At 36.3% G+C, this 26,663-nt stretch overlaps 2 protein-coding genes across 2 annotated transcripts; one reads left to right on the top strand and one right to left on the bottom strand.

The window, feature by feature from the left end:
* Nucleotides 1-201: 201 nt before the first annotated feature.
* Nucleotides 202-24,779, top strand: LOC139123788 (cyclin-H-like). The gene is given in 11 exon segments (XM_070689940.1): nucleotides 202-223; nucleotides 1,794-1,840; nucleotides 2,254-2,327; nucleotides 3,356-3,557; nucleotides 4,312-4,419; nucleotides 5,080-5,135; nucleotides 20,627-20,663; nucleotides 20,666-20,700; nucleotides 22,834-22,944; nucleotides 24,059-24,134; nucleotides 24,592-24,779. Coding segments are annotated over 11 exon segments (810 nt in total). The 3' UTR covers nucleotides 24,634-24,779.
* On the bottom strand, nucleotides 12,583-17,896 carry LOC139123502 (tripartite motif-containing protein 2-like). Its single transcript, XM_070689660.1, has 2 exons — nucleotides 15,483-17,896; nucleotides 12,583-13,016 (listed from the first exon to the last, which is right to left on the bottom strand). Exon 1 carries the CDS (start codon nucleotides 17,224-17,226, stop codon nucleotides 15,664-15,666), a length of 1,563 nt encoding a protein of 520 aa, XP_070545761.1. The 5' UTR covers nucleotides 17,227-17,896; the 3' UTR covers nucleotides 12,583-13,016; nucleotides 15,483-15,663.
* Nucleotides 24,780-26,663: the final 1,884 nt, after the last annotated feature.

Genomic DNA, 26,663 nt, shown 5'->3' with positions numbered 1-26,663 from the left:
ATGCAAAACAAATGTTACATAAATTACTATGCAGGTTACAGGTGTCAATAAATATGCAGCATTTTGTCTGTCAATGAAAACAAAGCATTACTTTGAATGAGAAATTGTCAGGTAAGCAATTAGTGTGTACCAGTAGTGTATCAGTGATGGAATATTTTATTGTATCAGATTTTATCGGGAGATTTCAAGTGTTTTGGCAAGATGGAAGAATGCTTGGGCCAGGGTAATAAGTATAGTTCTATTCAATATTATCTTAGAGGGTATGTTTTGTCTTTATTCATCAACAAGACTCCCAAGGCAAGTGCTAATTTCCACAGTTTTTTATGTGTGCGTGTCCAAATGTTCGCTACAAATGTTTTTGAGGTAAAGGGAATTTCAGCTTGAAGGGTTCCTATTTAAAAATTTATTTTTCAGTAAATTTAAATTTGGAGGAATTTTGCCCCGATCACTATGAGAGACAAAGTTTTCCAAAGAACTGTAGAGTTTAGGTCATTATTTTTTCTGTTACCTTACATTGAACTTTTAATGCTATCTCTTGCCAGTCACCTGATAAAATTTGTACCGGTGTTGAGCTTGGCTGGCTACAGGAAATGGTTGTACATATCTCATTATTACTACAGCATCACTTTTCACCATCCTCGGAATCATATATGTTCTAAATCAAGCAAGACTGCAGTACACTTGGCCCATACAGAACAACTTTACAAGGCAAGGTAATCCTAGAGGGTTCTATTTATGAAAACAATGGAAAGGCCCCCTAGGAAAGTTGCATTTATTTTAAAATGGAGACTGGTCCGTATGTTCTTCAGGCATTCTCAAAATCTTTCCAAACAGCAGAGATACATAATCCTTCCCTCAAATGCTGTGAAGATGTTAATTTTGGTTTCAACTTCATCAGGGTGCTGTGGTATTGGCTTTTTTGTTTGACCACCAAGTTCAGAAGAGATTGTGGCCGTCAGACAAAATAATACAATAAATGAGCTACACTGTATGTATATTATGGAAATAAAGTTATATTTATTTCAAAGATGCATCTTAATCTCTGCATTTTTTGAGTTCTTTTTCTGTAAGAGGGTAAATGCTGATATGAGAGATGCTTGTCCAGCTTGTTTTATATATGCATGTATGTGAATCACCAATAAAAATCTACAAAAACAATTTCTACAATAATATGATGCTGTATTTTTGCTAAATACTGACTGAACATTTCAGTACTACATAAAAAACTGTGCAAAGTAGTTTACAAATCATTTCAAGTGTGTAAATTTGTATTTATATTTCTGATCATAAAAAAAGTCCAACATGATTGGTTTATGCAGTACTTCAAACAAAAGGATGGCTCAGCTCTAGACCAATCAGAAGCAGCCTTGTTTTACTGCCAACACAATTGGTGAAACATTTCATATAAGTCTTCTTTTCATCAAAGTATGGAAATTAACTATTCCCTGTGAGTTGGTGTCTTTCCTAGAACAAACAATGTAGAATTATATCATTACAGACAGAATGTCAAAATAACTTTTTATCATTCATATTTTTAGTATCAGGACAACAGCCCCCAGGACATTACTGCCCAGATATTTCAAACTTACATGTTTGGTCTGGGGTAAGTGTAATTGTCCAGGGGTATCTGTCCTAGAATTCCATCAGCTTGTCTGGTCTTCTGCATGGTATGAGGACAGTCACCCCCTGGAGATTTATTCCATGCCAGTTGAGAATAGAGTTTTGGGCAAGTGTCCAGGGGGTAAATGCCCTAGAATTGCATTGTATTTTTCAAATCTCTGACATGGTATGAGGATGGTCACCCCTGGAGTTTTACTCCCCACCAGTTAATTCGGTTTGGGTATGTGTGCAGGGGGTAATTGTCCAAGAGTTTTACCAGCTTATCTTTCAGACGCCCAATTGTTTAACAGGAAAAACAATAACAGAATTCATCACCTTTTGCAGGAGAAATAAATTTTCCACCAAGTGTGCACTGCTTAAACCAATGAATGTAACTTTTTACTTGTGATTTCAATGCTGTTCGGATTTGATAGGTATGTATTTTTTAAAATTATGCACTATCCAAAGACATTATAAGCTTGCAGAAATATATTTTACATTTAGAAATTATGCCAAAACATATTGGGATCTGTTTTGTTTGATTCCAACACCTCCCTTTGAATCTTTATTGTGTAAGATGACAATTTGTTTTCATAATTGTATCTGTCTGACCGCCATATCTCTGTCTCATTGTATATTTCATCATCTCTGCAGGCAACTGCTTGTACCTACTTGAAGAGGTTTTACATCCATAACACTGTCATGAACTACCATCCTAAGTGGATCATGTAAGTAATTGTTGTTTTCAGTCAGTGACTGGACATAATATATTGTTTTCTGTGGAAAACTTTGACCTACATAAAAAGAAATTGAACGGGGTAAAGCGGAGTGCACCTTGAGGACAGATATTCAGACTCTCAAGCCTTTACTGTAACAATACTCTTTTGATCTACCACTTCATGATTTAAAGTTCCCAGGGGACATGTTTGAGCAAAAGTTTAAAACTTTGAATTTCAAGGCATGTACTGCCTTTAAATGTTGATTCCTTGTTCCCAGCATTGTTGAATGTTTTCATTTTCATAATTATTTCAGTGGTTGGTTTGTGTTTTGTCAACATCATTGGAATTCTGACTGAATTTAAGGCATCACCATAAGGATGTTTGCTGTCACCTAAAGTTCTTCTTCGAAAGGAAACTGAATTCACAAATTAATCACTTTATAGTTTGTATGTCCACCATCAATATGAAGCATTATGTCTATCTGTAAATAAGTAAAGCAAACAAAAAATGTACAAAGAATGTTTTGAATAACAAAGTGACAAAACATAGTGTCAATAGTGCAGTTTAACAGTCAAAATGAGTTCAAGGTGCATCCTTGACTAACAAGTCTCACCAGACTCGAATGTTTACCTGAAAATATTCATTTTAAAAAAGCTCTCTATAGACAAATGGTTTCTTAATTAAAATGTAACTCTGGTAAGAGTTTTAGGTTTTCAGCTGAAACTGATGATTTTTGGCAACATCTGTGATTTAAAAAAAAAAGATTTTTGCCTATAAAAAATAACTTGTGATATTTAGGACTATAAGAATGAAGCATTAGAGTCGGGGGGGGGGGGGGGGGGGGGGGGGGGGGAGGGTGTGTCAGGATGCTGACATGCAGAAAAGTTTTCACTTTTCATTATTTAACATGCTTTGAGGAGTAGCACAAGAAACTAGTTGACAAGAAAACAACAAAACTAGTGAAAATAATCATGAAATATAACAGTTACTGGCTCTTTAAAAACCAATGGACAATAACGTATTGCACTTTATTTCAGGATGACGTGTGTGTACCTAGCCTGCAAAGTTGAAGAGTTCAACGTATCCATCATGCAATTTGTGGCAAATTTACAGGAAAACCGAGAGAAAGGAACAGAGCTGATCCTAAACCACGAACTGCTTTTAATGCAACATTTGAACTTTCACCTCATTGTGCATAACCCATTCCGGCCACTAGAGGGCTTCCTAATAGATATCAAGGTATAGTATGATTTACATGTAATTTGAATAACATTGATACTTACCTTGGTTTTTAATATCACGTCATTGATGGTGTATTTATGCATTATTATTGTTTAATAATAATAATATCATCACAGTAAGTTACAGGCCTTGAACATGTTTTCTGTGAGTTTTGGTTATCTTACAAAATCGAAAATGTTTGTGTGTGTTAAAACATTGAGTTTACATCAAGTCTCTGAATCCTCTGTTTTTTCGAGTCGAACTTTGTAGGACATTTGTTTTCATCTAGTGACATTGCTGAGAAGCATAACATATTAAAGTCAAAATGCTGAAAAGTTGCAAGTATAATATTGATATTTAAGAACAAGCATCAATATTCTGCCTGTTGATGGGCATTGAATAGATCACTTTTCACATCAATTAGAACTTGTGATAGATTGTTTGATCCTCAACGTCATCATACATCCAACAAAATCCAGGATCATAACTGGTGAAGTGCATGGGGTCTATCAGATCACAGTGTTCACCCCAAAGTCCCTATGAACTGGTCCACAATCACCATTGATAACAATGGGTTTGGGCCAAACCATGGTGGTGAAAGGGTACACGTAAACTTGACTGGAAAAGAAACTTTGTCAGGATTATTTTCCTAACTTTGAAACAGAGTATGTGAAGTCTGCATAAATTTCTAATTAATTACAAATCTTGTAGGTCAACAGTCGGTGTAAATTAACAAAATATGCTAATGAGATAACCTGATTTTTTATAACAGACACGAGTACCGACCATCAGTGATGCTGAAGCACTCAGGAAATCTGCTGAGGAGTTTCTTCTGAGGTCCTTGGCGACGGATATTTGTCTTTTATTTACACCGTCACAGGTAAAGTTTACTACAGCTGTTGAGCTATATTTAGACAACTTTATCCTCAAATTAGATTTTCTACAGGAATATCGTTCACAAAATTACAACAAGACTTGTCTTTCTCTCTCTGTAATTTTATCCTGCAATGCTTGCAAAACACAGAGGTTCAGGATTTGTGCAATAACTGATCTAACAGTAATTGATGTGACAAAAACGCACAGACTTATGGTTCTCAAACCTTCTAAAGATATATGCTGTTTTTAAACAACATAGGCCATAGGCTGTTTTTGTGACCCCAACATGACCTTAGGTAGGAAGGTTTTTGGAATGCAGCATGCAAAATTCATCATTTTGCAGAGACAAAAACTAAAGATTTTTTGACCAAAAATAAGTTTGAATGACAATTCAGTACGAAGTCTAGGGCATATTTTGACATGTATAGAATGGTACATCAAACTGGTCGACAGATCTCATGAAAATAAAAAAATACAATGTCACTTTTTCTTGGTCCCTAGAGTGACCACTGCCACAGGTTTAACTGTATCTGGACATGCACAACAAAATCCTTGTATTCATCCATGTTCTGTTCCCATGTAACATGAAACTTTTACATATCATGGTTAGCTTAACATCCCATACATGTTGAAACAAACTGTTTGCTGTGTTTTTGTTCTACAGATAGCATTAGCTGCCATACTTCACAGTGCATCAAAACAAGGGGCAAATTTAGACAGGTCAGTCCAAATATTAACACTTATCTATACCCTAACCCCGGCCCAGGTATGTCTGAGTGGAAAGTGTCCAGGTGGTGACCGGGTTGAAGTTCCTCATACCATACAGGAGAATTTTGTATAAGTAATCTTATTCTGGGACAGTCACCCCCAAAGCATTTAACCCATATGTTACTAATATAATGTCCATGGCATTACCTTTCTCATACCATACATGGTATTTTTTTATTAGTTATTTAATGGTATCTAGGACAGTTACCCCCTGGACAAGTAGTCTCATGTGTCATGTAAATATCTAGGGGGTGATCATCCTTATACTGTACGGTGGGATTTTGTTATAACTAATGTCATTTGTGGACTGGTTAGCCCCTTGATATTTACAACATGTATCACTTAGATGTCCAGGGGGTGACCTTCCTCATACTCTACAGGGGATGAAGTAATAAACGATATGTCCATGTACATGATATAGCTACCTATCTTCTTGGATGCCCAAAAGCAGTCCCTGGAGGGTAACGTGAACCATGAAATTTAAAACAAAGTAAGAATTAAAACATTTTAACATGATTTTTAATCACAATGCATTCTCAACATTTCGGGTTGGCATTTTATTTGCACTTTCCACCAATTTTCGTAAGAATTGACCAAAATCTGTAGCAGTTATATCACTTTCAATTTGCATGTCTTGTCAGGTTTTCAAAATATGTAAAAAAAAATAGACCAGATATGAACTGAAAATGCTCACGTGTTTCATTATATATTGCAGTTATGTGTAAATTTTAACCTTTGCCACATGTTTGCAACTTCATTGAAAGTATTATGATCAACATAATGAACAATAATCACCGCCCATTAGGTCATGAAGTATACAAATATGTAATTAGCTGAAATAAAAATATTAAAGTTCTTTGACTGCTGTCATTGTATCACCATTTTATATAGCAAGTGTAATTACCGTTGGCCAAGTCCTTCAAGCCATATATGCCGAGCTGTGAAAGCTCATTAGATATGCAAATTATAAATTAGCTGACATGAAAATGTGAAATGACTTTCAATATTGTTTTAACCAGGTATAATCATCAATGTACATAGCATGTTTTGCCAACTTTGATCAAGTAAATCCCAGTATATATCCCTAATAAGCAAAGTTCATTAAATATGTAAATTAGGAATTGACTTAAGTAAAAATGCTTAATGATTGTCAATAATGTTGTATCATGGTATCTGCAATATATGTAGCAAGTTTTGTCAACTTTGGTCAAGTCAATTAAGATATATATCTCTAATTAGGAAAGTTCATTAAATATGCAAATTAGGAATTGGCTGAAGAGAAAATGCTTAATGACTTTCAATAATATTGTATTATAGTGTCTTTAATGTACATAGCAAGTTTCATCAATTTTGATCAAGTCAATTCAGATAAATATCCCTAATTATGAAAATTCATTTAATATGCAAATTAGGAATTGGCTGAAGTAAAAATGTCTTTTGACTTTCAATAATGTTATATCACAGTATATTTGATGTATATAGCAAGTTTCAACAACTACAATCAAGTCAATTCAGATATATATCCCTAATTAGCAAAGTTCATTAAATGTGCAAATTAGGAATTTGCTAAAATTAAAACGCTTAATGGCTTTCATAATGTTAAATAATAGTATCTTTAATCTACATACCAAGTTTGGTCAATTTGATCGAGTCAATCAGACATATATCCCTAATTAGGAAAGTTCATTATATATGCAAATTAGCAACTATCTTTCATGTAACCCTTAATGGTTCCCACTGCTGATATATCTTGGTGTGATCAACATTTGTAGCAAATCTCATCAAATTGTGTGTAGTCGTTTTTAATGTATATCCGTTTTTTCTAAAATCATTAATTATGCAAATGAGTAAAAAGTATGCAAGCCATACCCACCAAAAACTAATCAGTTCTTGCCTTTTGCTAACTGAATATACCGGTATGTACCAGATTTGATTCTGATCTGATCAGCCGTTTTTGAGATATCGGACCAACAGACAGACAGACAGACAGACAGACAGACAGACAGACATCGCTGCGACATATGCTCACGTGTGTAAAAACGTGAGCCAAACTCGCAAAGCTTTCAACATATAGTATCGTTCAAACAAGCAAAGACCTTCATATATGACACTACATGAGGTACCAATCAACTTTTCCTAGCCAACCATGTATACTTGTAGCCAAAAGGCAGGTTGTACCTGGTATAGTAAACCATGTAATTTATTATTATTATTATTATTATTATTTAATTCTTAACAAACGCACTACACATACGTCTCAGTGCATTGTACATACCATAAAGGACAAAAAAAAATAGACAAAGTTATCAAATAGTAAAACAACTCGGAATTGACTTAAAAATTGAAATGATGAATTAAAAATTAAAAAATGAGATAAAATATAGTGTCCAGTTAAAACCGATTCCAATAGAATAAAATATAGAATTGAGTAGTCCCTGTAAAAACATAAATGGACCTATGAATAGTACTTAGTAAAAAGATGTGTCTTTAAACCACGTTTAAAACAGTCAATAGTTTGAGCAGTACGAATTTCAAGCGGCAAAGAATTCCATAAATCAGGTGCACACACAGAAAGGCTCTTTGACCGTACGCTTTATTAAACTTCCCTCGTGTGGCACTAACCGTACGGAGTTCGTGATCGCAGGTCTCTGGATGGGACATACATTTCGGTCAGTTCTTTCAAGTAAAGTGGTGCGATTCCATGAACAACTTTAAAGGTAAGTAGCAAAACTTTAAATATAATGCGAGCCTCTATTGGAAGCCAATGCAGATCAGTTAAAACTGGAGTGATGTGACAAAATCTACGTGTACGGCTAACGAGGCGAGCTGCAGCGTTTTGGACTGATTGAAGACGTGCAAGTTGATCTTTGTGGACACCATAGAGGAGACTATTACAATAGTCCAATCGGGAAGTGACAAACGCGTGGATTAATTTCTCTGTGGTTGCTTTATCCAGTAGATTACGTATCTTGCTAATCCTGGATAATGAAAATAACCATTCCTGCAGATCTGACTTATATGATTTGACATGGAGCCATCACTGCTGAGAGAAACACCTAAATTTCGAACGGAGAGAGAAGGAATGATGTTGATTTCACCTACTCTCAGGCTGGTCAGTGGTACAGTATCTGATTTAAGGCGCGATGAGAAGTGGACGACCTCTGTCTTATTATCGTTGAGAACTAGCAAGTTACATTTCATCCATCCGCGAATTTCGTCGACACATGTCTCAGCATTGACTTTCACGTCATTTGGATTGTTACAGACAACATAGATTTGCGTATCATCCGCATACATCATATAATCAAGATCGTGAGCAATAATTACATCTTCTAGTGGAGCCGTGTACAAGGTAAAGAGGATTGGTCCTAACACTGAACCTTGTGGGACACCAAACTTCATGAATGAATTCGACGATGTTGAAGAGCCCACCTTGACGTGTTGATTACGATTTAACAAATACGACCGGAACCAAGACAAAGCTGTGCCAGTAATGCCAAAACGAAATTCAAGTCTATGTAGAAGCACCTCGTGATCGATGGTGTCAAATGCGGCAGATAGATCTAGCATGATGAGCAGAACATCCTTTTTCTCATTCAGGGCCAGCATGATGTCATTGTGGACACGCACAAGAGCAGTCTCAGTACTGTGGTTAGCACGATATGCGCTTTGACATTTGGTAAACAAATTAAATTTGCTTAGATGAATGTTTAATTGCGAAGCTACAATCCGCTCAAGGATTTTCGATAAAAATGACAAATTTGATACGGGTCTGTAATTTTAAGGATGTTCTTGTCCAGATCAGGTTTCTTAAGCAGCGGTCTGATGATGGCCGATTTGAAATGACTGGGAACTATGCCGGTAGAAAGTGACGCATTAAACAAAATGGCCAAGAAAGGTGCGAAAGCATTGATATGATCTTTGATACAGCTTGCCGGCAGTGGGTCAAGGTCGCATGTTTTTGAAGACGCTTGCTTAACCAACGATGTTACTTCATCTGTTGTAACAGAATTAAAGTTAGTAAATGTGTGGATTGGTAGGATGTCATCACGATCAATGCAAGGAGTTTGAGTGCCAAGGCCCTCACGAAGTTTCAACACCTTACTATCAAAGAAGTCGATGAATTTTGTAGGAATTTCTGTCACGGGAATGTTACTTGGAAGGACGTTAGAATTGGTTGTTCTAGTGTCAGACAACTCAGCAATGATCTTATACAATCTCTTGGTGTCAGCTCTTGTATTCGATTCCGATGATAGCTCGCTTTAATCTCATCACAACGACGGAAGTATTCATATCGCTTTGCAGTGAATATTTGAGAATCGATTTCGAGTTTTGTGCGGCGCCATTTTCTCTCTAACTGTCGCAGCTGTTTTCTTAATGGCAAAAGATCTTCAGAAAACCATGGGACGCATCTCTTCTCAATCATGACTTTTTCAGAGACTGGAGCAACACTATCCAAAACATCTGTGACACCATCATGGAAAAATTCAGAGAGGCTTTCAACACCGACATTTCGTGGGTAGTTTGCAAGTTTTGTCACAACCTTGTCTTGGAAATCTTCGCCATTGATGGACCGAAAGTTCCGTCGCGTGATTGTGGTCTTTTGGTTTGGTGGTCGCTGTACATTTAAATCAAATTGCACGATGCCATGATCGGAGTTCATGAAGTGTTCAACAGTAACTGAATGTAAAAACTGGTCTGTTGTACGTGTTATGAGTAGATCCAGGGTGTGGCCCATGGCATGAGTAGAGTGTTGAACGTGTTGTTGTAATCCATCGACTGTAACAGGTTTGATAACTTTACTGTATCAGGTGAGGTCGCATCTTCGAAGTGAATATTAAAGTCCCCTGCTATTATGAGATGACCAGGCGAAGGTATGGCAGTTTCAAGTAAAGTGGAGAACTCCGTGATGGAATCATTTATAGTTGCCTCGTTTTTCGACGATTTAGGAGGTCGGTAGATGGCGATAATATGTAATGACTGACTGGCAGATTTAGAGTGATGTCCAATGATTCGAAAGAATTAAAGGAACCAGATCTCTTCTCAACAACTTTTAAGTTTGAACGTGCGATCACAGCTACGCCGCCGCCTCTCCGTGCAGACCGAGACCTCTGGTGTATTGTATAGCCATGAATTGATGAGTTAAATTCCGCCATGGTGGGATCAGTTTGGCCTTTCAACCATGTCTCAGTGATGACTAAAATATCCAGTTTCTCTTCAACAAAAGTTGTTGCGATGGCGCCTATTTTACCCGTTATTGAGCGAGCATTCCAAAGAGCAGATTTCATTTGTAGCTTTTGTAAACACCTGGATATCATTGGAATTTTCACAAAGACTGATTCTCGTTTGGCATCAGCTGGCTGAAAAGTGCGGTGACTAACAAAAGTTTGAATGGTCTTTGGTTCATCTTTGACAGTGCTTTGATCGCCTAACTGCCGTAGCACACTTGTTCGAAAACATTCCCTTGACAACTGTCTGGCCCGATGGTAGGTAACAACTGTTTGAATACGATACCTGGGCTTTGGGTGTTTCAGTCCTGCCTTGCGTCCTCGCGGTCTGAACAGTGAATTGACAGGATTCCACCTTGAACAAAGAGTCTTACGTAATAAGGACGGTCGGGTAGCCATTTTCCAAAATCACCAACGTTGCGCACACACAAGTAGAAAACTCAGTGAAGTTTGCTCCCTCCAGGAATGATAAAAAGTAGGGCTAAAAGTCCAGAAGGGTCCTCAAATATTTAATACAAATATGAACATAAAATTATTTTGAATGATTCATATATGTTGGTCATACTATTTTGCAGCGTTCGACAAAAATACATACAAACTGATCTGAATCTCTTGCAGTTAGGTCATTTCCTTCACTTTTTCTATTGTTTGCTCACGTGTTCACACACGTGAGCATATGTCGCAGCGATGTCCGTGTGTCTGTCTGTCTGTATGTCTGTCTGTATGTCTGTCTGTTGGTCCGATATCTCAAAAATGGCTGATCGGATCAGAATCAAACCTGGTACATAGATTCAGTTAGCAAAAGGCAAGAACAGCTAAGTTTTTGGTGAGTGTTGCTTGCATACTTTTTGTTCATTTACATAATCAATGATTTTAGAAAAAAAGGATATACATTGAGAACGACTGCACACAATTTGATGAGATTTGCTACAAATGCTGATCACACAAAGATATATCAGCTGTGAAAGGTATCAAGGGATGACATTAAATATAATTCCCAATTTGCATATTTAATGAACTTTCCTAATTAGGGATATTTATCTTAATTGACTTGATCAAAGTTGACGAAACTTGCTATGTACATTGAAGATACTATGATATAACATTATTGGAAGTTATTAAGCATTTTTACTTCAGGCAATTCCAAATTTGCATATTTAATGAACTTTTCTAATTAGGTATATATATCTCGATTGACTCAATGAAAGTTGACTAAAATTGCTACATACATTGAAGATACTATGATACAACAATATTCAAAGACATTAAGTATTTTTACTTTGGCCAATTCCAAATTTGCATATTAAATGAATTTCTCTAATTAGCAATATTTATCTGAATTTACTAGAACAAAGTTGATGAAACTTGCTATGTACATTGATGATAATATGACATAACATTATTAAAAGTCATTAAACATTTTTACGTCAGCAAATTCCTAATTTGCATACCGGTATGTAATGAAATTACCTAATTAAGGATATATATCTTGATTGATCGACCAAAGTTGACGAAACTTGCTATGTACATTAAAGACACTATGATTTCATTATTCAAAGTCATTTAGCATTTTTTCAGCCAATTCCTAATTTGCATATTTAACTTTGCTAATTAGGGATTTATACCTGGATTTACTTGATCAAAGTTGATGAAACATGCTATGTACATTGGTTATACCTGCAGGTAAAACAATATTGAAAGTCATTTCGCATTTCCGTGTCAGGTAATCAATAAATTTGCATATCTGATGATGTTGCAGTGAACATTGTTCATGATGTTGATCATGAACATTTTCAATGAAGTTGCAAGCATGTGGCAAAAATCTAAATGTACACAAAACTGCAATATATAATAAAACACGTGAGCATTTTCAGTTCATATCCGGTTTTTAATAGTTACAAATATGGCACTGTTTACATTTGACATCAAAGGAAAAAGGAACTGTGACAATTTCAGTTTCAACACGCACCCTAGTGAGACCTCATATATGACCCTATTAACATGCGTAAAATATTCTAGCTGACCACTTATATGTGGACACTAGGTACAGCCCTTTGTAAGTCTTGCAGGAAAACTAATACAACTACTGGCATTATCAGGGAAATCAAAGTGTCAATTCACAGGCAACTGTTATAACTACAAATATCGGTATTGAACACAGGAGCATTTTAAATTCACATCCAGTTTTATGTCTAAACACTGTCATTGACATAAAATATCATCAGTACATAGAAAATTTCAAAATGAACAATGAAGTATTCTACAGACTATGGTCATGTATCTTGAGAATGCTATACTTGTCCCAACAACTGAATTAAGTACGAAGAGAAAAGTGTTTTTGTCAAACAATTGAAAATATGAAGTTATTGTGTTTTTATAAATGGAATTAAAGCAAAGATGTCTGTCAAGGTTGATCATGGTTTTACCCATGATGCAATGGAAGACAAAACTTAGAACAAATTAAAACTAATTCTCAAAATCCTTTGTGAAGGAGTTTCAATGAAATATGAAAAAACCCTAGTTTTATTATTTTTACATATTCTGAAAACGTCTATTGAAAAAACTTAAATGCTAACTTTAAGTGAGGAAGTGGAATTTTTTTCAACTTGCATGTCTACAGTGTATTTAGTCCCACAGACATAGTCCGGGGGGACTTATAGGTTTGGTCATGTCCGTGCATGCGTCCGTCCGTCCGTCTGTCCATCTGTGCGTCCATCCGTTCACGCAGATATCTCAGAGACGCTGGAGCGATTTCGTTCAAACTTGGTACAAGGATAGTACCCTACCTCATACAGATGTACGTCAATTTGTTTCACAATGCGATCAAATTTGGCCGTGTTAGAGGACTTTTTAGTTTTCACCTCCATAGACTCCCATGTATAAGGCAGTCCATAGACTCCCATGTATAAGGCAGTCCATAGACTCCCATGTATAAGGCAGTCCATAGACTCCCATGTATAAGGCAATCCATAGACTCCCATCTATAAGGCCAAGAAAAATAAAAATTTAGTTTCTCATTGTATTCATATTGCAAAAAGGATGCAGTGACACAGTTTTTAGTCCCCACAGATAAAGTCCAGGGGGCTTATAGATTGGGTCATGTCCGTCCGTGAGTCCATCCATGAGTCCATCCTTTCACGCAGATATCTCAGACACTTTGACAAATTGTCACGTGACATTTGACCTCGAATATATATATTTGTCCATAACTCAGTAACCACAAGTCCTAAACCTTTCATATATGGTATGATGGGACACCCTATGACACCACATATTGTACCTCATTAATTATGCACATATCTAATTTTGAGCGAGCCAATAGAGCAAGGTCTGATTTTGGTATATATGGATAACTTAGCAATGCAATTTTTTTGACAAACGTCACGTGACGTCGATGACCTTTGACCTCAAATATACATATTTGTCCATAACTCAGTAACCACAAGTGCTACAAGCCTTCATATTTCGTATGATGGGACATTTATGACGCGACATATTGTACCTCATTAATTATGCACATATCTAATTTTGAGTGAGCAAATAGAGCTAGAGGTCTGATTTTTGGTATACAGGGATAACTTAGCAATACATTTTTTTTTGACAAAATGTCATCTGACCTCAATGACCTTTGACCTCAAATATACAATATTTGCATAACTCAGTAACCACAAGTGCTACACCCTTCATATTTGGTATGATGGGACACCTTGTGACGCGACATATTGTACCTCATTAATTATGTGCATATCTAATTTTGAGTGAGCAAATAGAGCTAGAGGTCTGATTTTTGGTATATAAGGATAACATTGCAATACACTTTTTTTGACAAAATGCCACATGACCTCAATGACCGTTGACCTCAAATATACATATTTGTCCATAACTCAGTAACCACAAGTGCTACACCCTTCATATTTGGTATGATGGGACACCTTATGACCCACATATTGTACCTCATTAATTATGTGCATATCTAATTTTGAGTGAGCAAATAGAGCTAGAGGTCTGATTTTTGGTATATTGGGATAACTTAGCAATACATTTTTTTGGACAAAATGTCACGTGACCTCAATGACCTTTGACCTCAAATATACATATTTGTCCAAAACTCAGTAATCACAAGTACCACACCCTTCATATTTGGTATGATGGGACACCTTATGACGCAACATATTGAATCTCATTAATTATGCACATATATATTTTTGAGCGAGCCAATAGAGCTAGAGGTCTGATTTTTGGTATACAGGGATAACTTAGCAATACAAAATTTTTTGACAAAATGTCATGTGACCTCGGTGACCTTAATGACCTCAAATATACATATTTGTGCATAACTCAGTAACCACAAGTGCTACACCCTTCATATTTGGTATGATTGAACACCTTATCACGCCACATATTGTACCTCATTAATTATGTGCATATCTAATTTTGAGCGAGCCAATAGAGCTAGATGTATGATTGGTATATAGGGATAGACAATAAGATAGAAATTTTTAGACAAAATGTCATGTGACCTTGATAACCTTTTACCTTAAATACACGATAATGTCAATAAATAAGTAACCACAAGTGCTATGTCCTTTATATTTAGTAGGATGGGAGACCTTATGACAACACATGCTTTACCTCGTTAATTATGCCCATATATAATTGTGGGCAAGCCGATAGAGCTAGAGGTCTGAATTTTGGCATATATGAATTAATAGCATTACAATTTTTTTTTCAAAATGTCACGTGACCTTGATGACCTTTGACCTTGATTAAGCGTATATATGCATAACTCAGTAACCACAAGTTCTATACGCTTTAATTTTGATAGAATAATAGACCTTAAGATGTCCATCTTGTACCTCATTTATTATGCCCATATGTTTTTCTTGGCTGGCCAATACAGCTAGAGGTCTGATCTTTTTTCCCGATTTAGAACCATAACTTAGACATGCCTCTTGTTTCAAATTAGGAACAATGACATAGACCTATGTGTCCATAGATCTGAACATATACACTCCAGTGATACTTCTTAATGACCACATTCCCTGCCCATCAAGACTAATACTCCTATTACAAGTGGGACTATGTCATTGTCAATGACTTGTTTGATTGTGTTATCGGCTAATGATGATGATATATTGAAATAACTCATCCATTTATCACCTTCATTCAACTAATTCAATATCCACTTATCAATCTCTGCTGTAACTGATATCAATCAACAAAACAGTCTGGTACAATTTATTGTGATGTTATCACTGTACAAACACTTTGATGCAGTGGTTGCTACTATCTGCTACAACCACCCTGCAAGGTACATCATCTGTCAGTGCTATACCAGTGGGGCAGTTCAGCCCATCACTATCACTATCAATACGACAAACAAACTTACCACTACTCTCAAACTTTAGTATACTGTTCTGAGCAGTAACATAGACATATTTATCATTTTCAATTGCTATTCCCCTTGGGTATCTCATCTCACCATCCCCACTCTGACAATCAAAGGAATACAAATACTGGTCATGTGCATTGAATACCTGGATACGCTTGTTATGGCAGTCTGCTAGAAATACCAGTCTGGTACTTGAAATGACTACATCCCATACTCTGTTGAATTGCCCTTGACCTTTACCTTCTGACCCAAATGACCTAAGGTATTTGCCGTGTTGTGTATAAACCCTGACACAATCCCCATCCCCATCTGTCACATAGACATTGCCATCTACGGGACTAATCCCAATACCATATGGATCTTTCAACTCATTTTGTCCAAAGTATCTGATGACATGTCCATTCTCATCACTGACAACTACTTGCTTATTGTTGTCATCTAAACTATAGTATGTATTATCACTTGATATAGCTATATCACATGGTGTGAAAGGCTTCTTAAACTGTTTGAATTCCAAAATTTTCTTAAATGTTCCCTCTCTAGTGGTTATCTGCAACCTATTATTGTCTCTGTCAGCAGTGACAATGTCTCTGTCTTTGTTTATGGCCACACCATAGGGATTGTTGTACTGTCCCTCAGCACTTCCTTGACTGCCAATGGTCTTCACCAATCCTTTGATGACAGGTATGATGACAGGACAGCCTGGTATTGGTTGATCTCCTATTGTCATGGTAACTTGATATTTTCCATCCAATTGTCCAGCCACTGTAACCCTGTGTGTACCATCTCTGTTATCAACTACATTGATGTCTTCCCATGATGCATCAGGTTTTCTTACCTTGGCTTTCACTTGTTGTTTTGGGATGACTTGTTTTCCTGTGGAATCTCTGGTTGTGATCAGTAGGTCTGCAGAGTCACCTTTCCAGAGTTGTTTTGGAATGTTTTCAACTGTACACTTTGACATGCACACATCAGATTTCAGTACTCCCAGAATTCCATGCTCACAGAATTTGTCATGTGGTGTGAATATTAGGCTGTCCTGTTCAGCTTTTGCTTTAGCTTCCATGGTAATCAATTGCTTTATACGAGTACCAACATCACCCTTTGTGGAGAGAAGTTGAGCAGCATTCCCATGATGCATCAGTGTCTCTATGTAATTGCCTGCACTCTTAATGTTACCATGTTTTAATTCCATCTCATCGATATCAGCAGCTGCTCTTTTAATTTTCATTTTGTAATTGTTTTTCAGTTCATCTATCAGTCTCTGCTCTTCTCTCTTTATTTTCTTGATGATTTCTTCTGCTTTCATTCTCACCTTCCTTTCTTCTCTGCTGCACTGCTCTGTAAGATCACTGTGTATCTGCTTGGCCAGGGTTTTGTTCTTTTCAGCTTCCTGTTCTTTCACTTTCAGTTTGTCCACCATGGCTTTCAATTCTGTAAGATACTCATCTGCTGCATCTTTCAAATCTCTGTGTACATGTTCTGGTATGCGGTGTTTGACTATGGTGCAGTCTGTACAGACAGGTACCTGACAGGTTTCACAGTAAATTTGACCTCATTCTTTGTGTGAACACTGCAATATTCCACTGCTTGAATTGTAACAGGACTGGTTGTCATTGCTATTTCATATTCTCCAATGGTCATGAGTTGATGTGTCTGTGTGACTGGTAGTTTTCTATGCGCCCTAACACAGTTGTTGCAAAGGTAATGTCTGCACTCCACACACCTGTGAGATGCTGTATTTTCTTGACAAGCTTCACATTTGGTCTCCGTTCCTCGCAGAGAGTCCAGTTGTTGCTTGAATATCTCAATCAGATTGCTCATAAAGAAGTTGCCTTTTATCGCTGGCACTCCTCCAACAGGAAGCTGATATTGCTGTCGACATTCTGGACAGTTTAGAGATCCAGTCTTCTCAACCAGTGTGACTAAACACTGCTCACAGAATGTATGCAGACATGGTAGAATTTTAGGAGACTTGAACTGCTCCAGACAGATGGTACAACACAGGAAATCTTCACCGATTTCTTCCAAAACTTTGCGTTCAGATGCAGCAGCCATTGTGCATAGGTGTGTCTGAGTAAACCAGCTGTAGACAGGTACAGAGCTGATAGCTGTTGGCAAATAGGGCCCCTTAGCATTGCAGATATAGATATTGGTGTCATGTGACCTATAAGTTATTCATGTTGTGAACTGGTGTAAATTACAGCACTTTACACTGACATAAGGTGTTCTTGATGACCTACTTTTTGATCACGCGATCAATTCTCTTGAATACATGTACATATATGTGGCTAGGGTCAGAGGTCATTTCTCCAACAATAGCATTGAAGATATCATATATGTTGCCTAGGGCTTTTGAGGACAGATGAGTTTCTTCAACGAGGGATGGGGTGTAAGATGGATTTGTTTAGATGTCACTAGTATTAAGCTATGTGCCCATAATTGAATGAAATGCGTGGTACCAGCCAGGAATTGTGTCATTCAGTTGGTTATTTTGGCGAGGTCTTTTGTCATCAGAGTTATATATCAGAGATATGGGTATGTTTGCAAATTGAAAGTCTGGTTGGCAAATCATTCGTTGTGAAATTCCAAGTATACACAATGACAAAAACATGATGCTTTGGCCGGATATATATAACTTTAATATATCAGAGATATCTAGATGTTTTCAAATTGTAATTCTGGTTGGCAAGTTGTATTCATTATTATGAAATTCCTAAATTATACACAAATTATGACAAAAATGTGATCCTTTTCTTGTTTCTTTAGAGAATTCTGGATGAGAAAACAACATGAACTGATATTTCATATACATTGATACAGGCACATAAGGGAAAAGTGACAGGGTATTTTGTCATTCTTAATTGATGAATCTGAAAGGTAAACCATTTCTCTCTGTGTCAGGTTTTAAAGGAAAAACTGTAATTTTAATGAGTTAAAGTATCTGTAACTTGTAACTTATAACGAAAAGAGGGTAATTAAGTTTTGCAGTTAGTGAGCTTGGATTATAAACAAATGCAGTTTTTAGCCATGAAAGAAAAATTGTTGAAATAGAAAAACAAGAGGAAGTTTATTAAATTTAAAATTACATTTGAGCACAAAGTGCAAAAGATTTACAAGCAAGTTCTTAACAGTTGAAGACTTGTGTAAACTTTTTATGTATATTGAATAATTTGTTCAAAGTGGGTTGCATAATTCTTCTATGAATTGGTATGGCTGACTTTCTTCAGGGATGTTGTGGTGTGGTGGCTGGCCGAATTGAAGGGAGCCCTCAAGCAGTAGACTTGTATTTAATAGGCATGTACAATGATACAGTGTATACTGTGATATGAATTATAAATGTACTGACATTTTTCAAGAATAGCTTCCCCCTGACATTTTTCAAGAAGACTTTTGACTTTTTCCAAGCAGAAAACTGATCGTGAAAGCAATTGTTTGTAGCAAATTTTGACTCCTTTCTTAAATCTCATTTAAAAGTTCAGAGAAATCCTGTTTTGTTGTCTGCTTCTGTTCACAGTGATGTACCTTCAACAACCATCAATAAATATCTTCCTACGATCTCAATACATCCATGCCCTTACTTAAAATTCATGTTTACTGGCAAAGGAGACATTCATGGTGTATTTTTTCGAAACATATTTTGGAGAACACTCTGAAAAGATGGGGTGGGGGAGAATACAAGTATAAGAATTACTAAGGCTATTGTACCCATTTGTTAGTGTATACATGTTTCAGAATAAATTTAACAAGAAATGTAAGTGACATTATAGTGAAAGTAAAGATGCTAATGTTGGTGTTTGAGGGAATGACAATTTTGAGAACAGATCTGCAAAATTTAATGTTCATAAAAATTCCATCTGTGAAGGCTTTACTGGAATGAACAATTTTTAGTTGTAAAAGTTTGGCACACCAGTTGAAACTTTTCAGTTATATAATCTGTAACTACTGGAACATGCAAAGCAAGTGGCAAGACATTAAATTCCCTAGTAATGGTGATAAAAGTTTGAAAAGGCGTGAAGCAATATAATTCAGCTGTATTCAAGCTGAGGGGCATTGATATCAGTGAAGTTACACTCAGAGCAGAAAGAAATGACATTTCTCCGGCGCATTCACCTGTTAGCACTAATAGGCTATATGTTCTCTTACAAGCTGTTTTACCTGTCGATAAAAATAAACTCACCCACCCTGTGTCACTGACATCACCACTCAGTTTATGTTCTGAGCGCCCATCACCTCAAATTCATACACCAGGTTATGAGTAGTGAGGGAGGTGGGTGGGAGCCTAACAGGTGAGTATGAAGCTAGGAGAAAACCTTTTCACTTGAGAAAAGAGTATTCTCCAGCGCATTCATACTCACCTGTTAGAACTATACATTAGGCTAACAGAATACAAAGATACTTGGAGGTGGGTTCATAATCTGAGAGAAAACAAAATTGCCCCACACTGATCACCAGCCTTATCGTCTTTCGTTGGAAAACCAGCTCTACCTAACGAGTTCCTGTCTTTACAAAAATTAGTTTTTTGTCTTTGATGCTGTTGCACTGTGCAAAGTGATCATTAACCCTTTGAGCGCCAAAGTCAATTTTTGTGCCCTTATAAAATTACCTCAGTCAACTTTGTCAGATTTTTGCCAAAATATTGATAAAAAACTGGTACAAATGAAATGTTGGGATCATTTGGTCCAAATTATTAAAAAAAAATACAGAAAAGTTCATAAAAATTGTAAAATGTTGCACTAAAATTTTGGTGGGAAAAAATTCAGCACTCAAAGGGTTTAAGCTAGTGGGATAGTAACTCCCATTGTCACATGTGTTGATTTCAGTTATGTCACCGAGGCATTGGTTGGCAAGGGCAACAGTGAGATCTTCTGAAGCAGACGGTGGAACAGATCAAAAGTATGTCTCAGATTTTATGACATTCTTATACTTCAACAGTGTGTGTTTTACTTCTTATATGAGTCATCAAAGAGGTATCCTTAGATCTTTGAAAAAGGTTGGTCCAAAATGGAATGGAAATAAGGAGTTTGGGAGCTTATCAGAATAAAAGTATTGATATAAATTTTGCAGCCAGAATGCTATTCACAAAAACTGTTGACATAAAAGTTTGTGATGAAAGGTGCGGAAATTTAGAGATAAAAATATGCATGCCATGAAAAATCTGAGAAAATGAATTTGCCAAATTTCAGAACAGAGAAAAAATTTGTCTGTTTCATTCCTGCCACCAGCGTGCACCCGGCCCCTCTGTTTTCAGATCTAATGAGAATCATAGGTCAACACTCCACTGGTAGAAAGTTTATCATAAAAAGTGATAGACATCATTGCCTGTAAAATACAACATACAGTTGTAGAAAGTTGTTTGGTTTATACAGAGAGTGTATCATGTACATGTACTTCTGAATTTCTCACTGTTTTTGACGTACTTTCTATAATTTTCATTTGTTCTGGGCCAAAGATGGAGTTGGTATATTTGTAGAACATTTATTAAACTTTTTCACCCGTATTCCCAGTGTAAACAGGTCCACATTGACCCTTGAAAACAGTGGGGTTTTGGGCTAAACCATGATGGTGAAAGGGTAAAAAAAATGTTTATACATTCCCATGTTGGTAACAATGTTCTTGTACCTCTTGACTATATATGTACCCTCAGAGTAATGAAGGAGCTTGGCAGTGAAGAAAAGAATCAAATATTTTGTGCAATCTTTGTTTAAAATATACTGAGTTCATAGGTCAAAGTGTACATTTAACCCCTTGACTACCAAGGCCAATTTATTCCTATATACCAGGCCTCTTATGTAAATATTGATAAAATCTGCGGTGTGTTCATTGCATCAACACTACTTAGTGTAAAATTTCGTAAGTACCAATAAACCATATATTTTCTGAATCAGCATGAAATTTCCCACTTTCTCATACATAAGTTTTGTATTTCCAGGTCACGTGACTGGTCACATGACTCATCATGTGACCAGAGTTGGCAAAGAATATGCTGGGAAAGAATATTTGAAGCATCAGGATGTGTTTTGAATCCATAAAATGACTCAAATTTGAATACAGTTGCAATTTTCATGGCATTGTCTTTACATATATGTAATAATAACTACCCTTTACTTTATTTATAGGTGTACCTGTTTAAGACTTTTCTCACATAAGGCAGAGTAAATGAACCACAAACATCAGCATCTGACATAATTCTGTATTTGAAAATCAACACATTTTATTTGTAAATACCTGCTTTATGTCTTCCTTGCAGAAACATGCATCTAAAATGGTTATAATTTATCAAAAAATAATTCACAATATTTAAGGGAACAACATATCACGTGGCCATTCACATGACCAGTCATGTGGCCAGTTATATTGACAATATGGCTGCTATAAAATTTCACTGGGTTATAGTAAAAAAATTATATTTCCTCCAGTTTCATTCACAGAATATTGCTGTTAATAGAACATATTTACATATGAATCATTTGTTTTCAATAAATGATATTTCATTTTATTAAAAAAAAACAAACCATAAAAATCTTGCAAGTAAATGACATCAACCAGCTTCTGAAAACTGTAAACAATCAGCGTGACGCTTCTGTGATCAGCTTGACCTTTTAGGGTCGAGGTCATGGGTCACGACATTTGCTTCCGGATTTTGGCCGTACTCGGACGTGCGGAGGGCAATCACATTCAGCGCGCAATCACATTCAGGCCAGGTCGGAATACATCTATCTTAGTCGCGCTGCGTGCCGATGCCGAAATTACGGGATTTTTAGGGACAAAAACGAAGCAAATACGCCTATTTAACTGTGCCGGATATTTCCGGCACTTAAGGTATATGGTTTATTCAAAATGGCGCCGGATATATCCGGCGTACAAGGTAGTCAAGGGGTTAATATCAAAGTTCAAAGGTCACAGTTGCAGTGTGTTCATCAGGGCAGATTAGGTCAGAGGTCAGTATTTCATAGGACCCTAGTTCAATGGCAATCCAACCTGTAAGAACTGAATCATGTATTTTGGTTGCAATTATTTATCACCATAGAATACGATACATGGTGAAACATATTGACCCATTGGATGCTGGGAAAATACAGTATCTGGAAGAGAAACTTGAGAGATGTAGAAACCAAGAACTCAACCCAGAGAGTGAAATGTGAGTATCACGTGTGAAAGATGTTACAGAACAGCAGCTGTGATTGGACAAATGATTGGCAAACAATGAATTTGATTGGCTTCTCTTTTGAATAGATCTGATACGATGATTCAAATTTCAGTGACTGCAGGTTTTGAATTCCGTTGGATATTGAGTGACTGTTTGTCATTGAAAGTAGAAATGGATAACCAGACCAAAAAGTTGAAAGTGGACAAATTTAAAGTAAATAAATTTTAATATTATAATTTGTGGAAAATTAAAAAAAATGCAACCACATGTAGATAGCATAATGTTGAAATGTTGTCTGTTCAATCATATTAAAGCAATCACCTTTTCCTAGTTTTATTGCTGCCACTGATCCACCAGATCAAAATATACAAGGGTTATAATGAACCAAATTGACAATGCCGACTTTTACAACTTTGTATATGTACATATCTATCAGAAGTGGCAACTTGTTAAAACTACCATAATTACTACCGGTATATATGGATTGTAACCATGGCAAATGTATTGAACACTCAAGTACAACTTTTTTATTGTATGTGCTTCAGCATGCCAGCATCTGTCATTAGTTGAATCTGAGAGAGATTTCAATCAGATTTTGGGCCATCAATAATAAAAGCCTACGCACTAGAAACATAGTTCTTTAGTTATTTTTGCGATGGGGCAGGGAAGGGGTAGAGACCCCAATTTATTTTTCATGCTTCAGAATTACAGCAAGGAATCTACTGTGACTCCACTAAATGCGACTATACAACTCAAATGCAGTACCTACTCCACGTTCATTGAGAAAAAAGGGATACAGATTACGACAACGCAAAAGGAAAAAACATAATTTAAACTCTAAGAGAAGAATAGAAAGTAAACTAAAAAATAATAATAAATAATAATAAATAGAGAATAGACTGTAAAGTTCATAGTCTGCAAATGTTATTATTCTCTCAAACTTTTGAAAATGTTGAACCTGTTCACAAAGAAATATCTCATTTCACAGTCAGATTTTAAGCTGTTCTCCACATTTCCAGTAAACAGGTCCACAATCACCATTGATAACAATTTATTTTGGCCAAACCATAGTGTTCAAAGGGTTAATTTTCTTTTTTACCCACAGATACAGACGGAAATTGGAAGAGAAGCTACAAGCTGAGGAAGATGAGACGTTTATCAAAAGACAAAGAATTTCTGAGGTAACAATGCTGCTCACCCCTACATTGATGCAATATTGGAATAGTCCTCATTGTGTTCCCTGATTATTTGGGTCTGTTCATTGAAGAAAGGGGTTGCTAGAAATTGGTTCAACATGTGAATGGGTGAATCGAGAGCAGGACAGACAGACAGACAGAGAGAAAGCAACACTAACTTACTGTTTCCTTTTGTCATCCTGCAAGAGAGAATCACTTCCCCATCTGCCAAGTCAGTAAAACTTGGTTCTGAGCCAAATCTGTACATATATATTCTCAACTGCTCGGCTTTACATCATGATGTTAATATTCGCAAAATCTGATGGTCAGTTTTATTAGGATGCCCCAGACATATTAGCTGGGTTCGTGTTTTGGATGACAGAAATGGTAAAACAGTTCAAAAATTACTTACCTACATTCCTGTATATCAGCAACACCATTCATCATCCTTTATTTTTTTCAGCAATCGAGGGCAGCTGACGAACAGTTCCTGATGTGTGTCTAGAATCTACTCCAGTCCCAACTTTAGTGTATATCGCCACCAAGTGGCCAAAGAGAGAGAGAGAGGTATCTGTTTTACCCAGAGACTGATAACCATACTGCTACCATTGAAAAATGAAGACATTATACTTTCTGACTACAATGAACTATTATATTTAAATCTATGGGGTGTTTTGTCCCTTAATTCAAACTTGTCTTCATTGCTACGATGCAACTATTTTGGTCTTCCAAATGTGCTCAGTAAATATAAATAGAAAAACTGTGAACAGCATTTCTAATGTTTCAAAATGCGAAACCTCTCTATCTGCAGCAGTGCGCCCTAAATGAAACGCTTTTTAGACTTTTGAGTCAATTTACAATTTTCCTGGAATTTCTTTGGTTGACACCATACAACTATGTGTTATGTGAAAATTTTCCCAGTGTAGACAACATTCATAGTAGTCAAGGTGTTTGGGATAGCTCAACCTGTTCATCCCCATTTCCCAGTAAACAGGTCCATAATTACCATTAATAACACTGGGTTTGGACCAAACCATGGTGTTTAAAGGGTTGAGGGGTAACCTTGTTTAAATTTAAAGTTTTGAGAGCAGGCTTCACCATGCCAAACATATTGCTGACAATTCAGATAAATGGATATTGTAACTGATATTTTAGTCTCTCATGATCCATAAAAGACTTAAAAATCAAAATAAATCTTACCTTTGGTGTGGATATTTTATGCCCTGATTGTTGTTTGCCTTTCTCTACAATCATGGAGCAATAATTATGCAAAACAAATGTTACATAAATTACTATGCAGGTTACAGGTGTCAATAAATATGCAGCATTTTGTCTGTCAATGAAAACAAGGCATTACTTTGAACGAGAAATTGTCAGGTAAGCAATTAGTGTATACCAGTAGTGTATCAGTGATGGAATATTTTATTATATCAGATTTTATTGGGAGAGATTTCAAGTGTTTTGGCAAGATGGAAGAATGCTTGGGCCAGGGTGCTAAGTATAGTTCTATTCAATATAATCTTGGGGGGTATGTTTTGTCTTTAATCATCAACAAGACCCCCCAAGGCAAGTGCTAATTTCCACTGTTTTTTATGTGTTCGTGTCCAAATGTTCGCTACAAATTTTTTTGAGGTAAAGGGAATTTCAGCTAGAAGTGTTCCTATTTAAAAATCTACTTTTCAGTAAATTTCAATTCAGAGGAATTTTGCCCCAATCACTATGAGAGACAAAGTTTTCCAAGGAGCTGTAGAGTTAAGGTCATTATTTTTTCCGTTACCTTACATTGAACTTTTGATGCTATCTCTTGCCAGACACTTGATAAATTTTGTACCGGTGTGGAGCTTGGCTAGGAACAGGAAAGGGCTGTACATATCTTATTATTACTACAGCAACACTTTTTCACCATCGTAGGAATCATATATCATCTAAATCAAGCACGACTGCAGTATGCTTGGCCGATACAGAACAACTATACAAGGCAAGGTAGTCCTAGGGGTTCTATTTTATGAAAACAATGGAAAGGCCCCCTAAGACAGTTGCATTTATTTCAAAATGGAGATTGGTCCTCATGTTCTTCAGGAACACTCAAAATCTTTCCAAACAGGAGAGATACATAATGCTTCCCTCAAATGCTGTGAAGTTGTTATTTCTGATTTCATTAGGGTGCTGTGATATTGGCTTTTTTATTTTGACCACCAAATTCAGATGAGATTATGGAAGCCTGACAAAAATTATAAAATAAATGAACAACACTGTATGTATATCATGGAAATAAAGTTATATTTATTTCAAAGATGCATCTTAATCTCTGCATTTTCTTTTTTTTCACAAGAAGGTAAATGATGATATGAGAGATGCTAGTCCAGCCTGTTAAAACATACAATATACATGTACATGAACCATTACTAAATATCTACAAACACTATTTCTACAATAATGTGATGCTGTATTTTTGCCAAATACTAACTGGATCTTTCAATACTTCATAAAAATCACATAAGGTGTCTTGAAAATCATTTCGCTTGTTTGACAATG

The sequence above is a fragment of the Ptychodera flava genome, assembly GCF_041260155.1.
Source record: "Ptychodera flava strain L36383 chromosome 23 unlocalized genomic scaffold, AS_Pfla_20210202 Scaffold_23__1_contigs__length_28996876_pilon, whole genome shotgun sequence".
Lineage (NCBI taxonomy): Eukaryota > Metazoa > Hemichordata > Enteropneusta > Ptychoderidae > Ptychodera > Ptychodera flava.
The sequence above is the reverse complement of the archived record's forward strand: the minus strand, read 5'-3'. Positions and strand labels throughout refer to the sequence as shown.